The sequence below is a fragment of the Alligator sinensis genome, unplaced genomic scaffold, assembly GCF_000455745.1.
Source record: "Alligator sinensis unplaced genomic scaffold, ASM45574v1 scaffold458_1, whole genome shotgun sequence".
Lineage (NCBI taxonomy): Eukaryota > Metazoa > Chordata > Crocodylia > Alligatoridae > Alligator > Alligator sinensis.
The window spans coordinates 2,741,036-2,744,773 of NW_005841944.1; the positions used below are offsets into that span (position 1 = coordinate 2,741,036).

A 3,738-nucleotide genomic window follows, 5' to 3' on the forward strand; every position below is an offset into this window, starting at 1 on the left:
AGGCAAGTTTTTATAGATTTCTTACATTAAATAAGCTCCCACTCCTTTTAATCTTTCTTGTTTCTTCTCTGGGAACTTTCTACCTACTGTAGTACAGGACATAAATCCTAATCAGCACATAAAAGTGGCCAACCACATAAAATATACTAGGAACGCTTTCCTGTGACTTATGCTTGTCGTCTCCACTTTAACATCCCACACTCTGACAGTCTTCAGATTACTTACTCTTTGTCCAAGGTTTCATGATTCAGTTATCATCTCACCACCATTTGCTATGTATTGTGGGTAAGGTACCCATTCTAACTCATACTATATAGCCTTTGTCCTGAAACCTACTAATCCATGGACAAAATCCACTCCAATTCACTTAAATGGGAATCAGATTTGGCTTTAAAATTTTACTTAAAGTTTGACACCCATGAATAATCTGCCAATCAAGCAGTGTGGACAGATTTAAAAGTGTTACTAGCTTCTAATGGTAGTCCTAGATATTCTTATGACATAGCTAGTGTATCTGTATGTTTCTATGGGCTACAAGTGGAGCAAACCAATTTTTTTCAGGGTTAAAATGACAGTGAAATTACTCACACAGCTAGAGAAACCTGCAGATATAACTGCATTTGAACAGCCAATGCATGCTCCAAGTGGTTGAAAGTTACATTTGTCCACAGCCTTAATAATGTTCTCGTCTCTCTTTTCTAAATTAATTAACATTTAACAAAAAAGCTTGATATATCACGTTTACTCTGAAAAAAGTTACTACTATTGTTTCCACAAGGTATAATTCCCTGAGGCCAGAATGTAATGTGAACGCAAGAAATAAGTGCAGGGGAAAATAACTGATGTTCACTTTATACTTCAAAGCTAGGTGTTGATGACAGCAGCAGATTTGAAACAGTATCTGCAGAACAAACTTACTGTTACAGCTTTGTGGTTGTTTGCAGTGAATGCTATTTAGTCTACTATTTTCTTTCTCAATATATGTCTGTTGACATTTCTGCATAAAGTACATCAGATTAATTTCTCTATGCATATAATATTAAAGCATGCTTTTGAAGAAAACCAGCCTTGATGATGTAATTAGCTATGCCAGTGTCATTAAACAACTGCAAAATTAATGGAGAAAAAAGAAGAAGAAAATGTGATTAGACAAGGAAGGAAAGCAAAAGATTCAGTAGAAAGAAGGCCTCTTTCAGCCCCACCATACCTTCATGGAGTCGTACAATCGATCAGCAAAGTATAACTGCTTGTTTTGAATGCACTGGACTGAAAAAGGAAGATGGTATGATTGGTTACACTTGCTAGAGGTATACAAAATGAATGATACTGCACTTCTTTTGTCGAAGATGTGATGGCTAATCTACAGGGAAGGAGGAGATATACTTCCAAAAATACCACAGATGCATTATTTGCATCTGAAATGACTGTTTCAAGTGGGTAAGTTTAGGCAGCCACACAAAGGCATTTAACCATAGCTGTGCAAGATCTGACAAATATTTTATCTTTGTAGTGCTATCATATCACATTATGGTGCTCCCTCACAATTCTAGGCCTAGGCTTTGTTCATCTAAATAATTTTGGTCACCTCCTTTCTGAAAATGCTAATACTGATGATATCCAGGTAGATTTCTCCTGCAGGGTTTGTGCTTTTCCTTATGCCTTTTTGCCTTAAACAGTCCCTGGCTGTCCCAGCACTGTATCTCTAAAATATGTATCCCTCTACAGTAACTCCCCACAAACAAACTCCATGGCACCTCTCCAAACTCCACAATTCAAAGCACCTGACTGCATTTGCATTCCTGTCCATGTGACAGAACACAATGGCAAATTAAATGCCCCTAATTGTCTCCCAAAGTCCTCCTGGGTGACTCTGACAAGCACTGTTGTTCTCTTCAGTCTCTCTCAGCTTGCCAGATTTCTAAAGCAGACATTAAGAGAAAATATTTCAGGTGTCAGGTTCAGCTACCTTTTCCCATAAAGTTGAAGGGACGATTCAGTCCCTATATACCACAGAAAAAGTAACAGCAGATCATAAACTATGTAGTACTTCTCCTTTGAAGAGCTGGTTGCAGAGACTACTTTTAGCAGAAGACAGTAAATCACTTAGCTACACTTCTTCCCACTTCCTATTAAAACAAGAACATTCATTAATAGATCCCACACTGGTGGCACCCTAAACGTCTGTCCTTTCCTCTAGCATCTTCAGAGCAGTCATTATGCAAGTGAGCCTATCTCTGTCTCCTCTCTGTAAGAAGACTGCAAGAGCATTGGAAATGTTTTTTTGTAAACTGATCTTAACCTGGATGAACATGCATCAGCTTACCAAGATTAAGGAAGGCATTTTCCAGGTCTCCCTTGACCTCCTTCCTGATGCTCTCCAACATGTCATATGGGCTGTAGCTCTTGTACCTCTCGAACACTATGGTAAGGAAGAAAACCATTGAAAAAAACAAAATAGCAGCTGCTCACACCTCTCAAGTTATACACACAAATGCAGGGCACAGGAAATGTGACTGGAAAAAACTTCACAAGGGCAAGACTGAGAACAACAGCAAGATGTAAGTACCTTCTATGCTACTTTGATTTCTCTTTCAGTGAATACATTGTAATACGTCAGGAAGTCCTCAATTAACAGATACTTTGGGTAACATTTTGATTTGTTTTTTTTTTAACTATAAAATAGTTCTCCAAGTACTGAGAACATTTCCAGTTCCAGAATTTAAACCTTCAAGAAAATCCTCACAAGGGGCTTTCTTGCATGGCCCATTTTGAACCAGAAGCTACTCCTGGAACCCAGTGATACATGATTAAACATGTGATGCACACAATTGGATCTGTGTGCAGGAGTGCAGTTGTGAATTTAGTAGGGGTGTACTGGTAGACATTTTTTTCAGCCAAAACCGATGGTCAATTTTTAAGAAGCCATATCAGCCAATACCAATTTGATATGCAGCCAGGCAGCCTGGAGACGAGCATCAGGCAGGTAAATCTGGTGTGGGGAAAGAGGTGGGGGGAGGGAAGGGATGTAGGGGGGCAGATTTTGACCCCCATGGTGAGGAAGGGAGTGGGGCTGGGGAGGCACGGCTCAGCCACGGCATAGGACAGAGCCACAAGTGGCTCATCCAGGGGGGCACAGGCTCCCACTGCTGTGTGCACCCAGGGAGGGCATGAGGGACATGTGGCCCCAGATCTGTGCATGGGGCGAGGGCGGGCTGCTGCTGTGGGCTGGGGCCACCATCTGCCCCAAGCACAATCTGGCCCCGCCCCTGCCGGGAAGAGCCCAGCACAGCCCCCAGCCCCAGCAGCAGCCTGCCCTACACTGCCCCACATGCAGAACCTGGGGGTGGGGGGGATCACACCCCCCCATGCCCTCCCGGGGTGAGCACAGCGCACCCCGAATAAGCTGCTCATGGCTGAGCCCTGTCCTGCCTGGGCAGCACCCGCCCCCGCCCCACTCTCTCTCTCACCGCAGGGACTTTGATCTGCCCCACCATGCCCCTTCCCTCCCCTTACCTCTTTCCCCACACCAGACTTACCAGTCCAATGCTGCTCTCCAAGCCTCCAGGCTGCACGCATGCACAGGGCATTTGTCGGTCACATTATCAGCCACATCAGGCAAAAAAAAGCCAATTTCTGATACTGTCGATTTTCCCCATGTCAGTGACAATCTGCTATGGGACTGACGTATCAGTGCACCTCTAGAATTTAGAGACCATTTTTGAAAGTGTGGTTTCTAAG

At 43.1% G+C, this 3,738-nt stretch overlaps 1 protein-coding gene across 1 annotated transcript in view; it reads right to left on the bottom strand.

Moving 5' to 3' along the window:
* ANXA2 (annexin A2) overlaps positions 1-3,738 on the bottom strand; it is a 58,346-nt gene that overhangs the window by 11,216 nt on the left and 43,392 nt on the right. Inside the window, exons 10-11 of the mRNA XM_025199467.1 lie at positions 2,324-2,419; positions 1,208-1,266 (exon numbers count right to left, since the gene is read on the bottom strand). Coding sequence (XP_025055252.1) covers positions 1,208-1,266; positions 2,324-2,419 — 155 coding nt within the window. The remainder of the gene's footprint in view (positions 1-1,207; positions 1,267-2,323; positions 2,420-3,738) is intronic.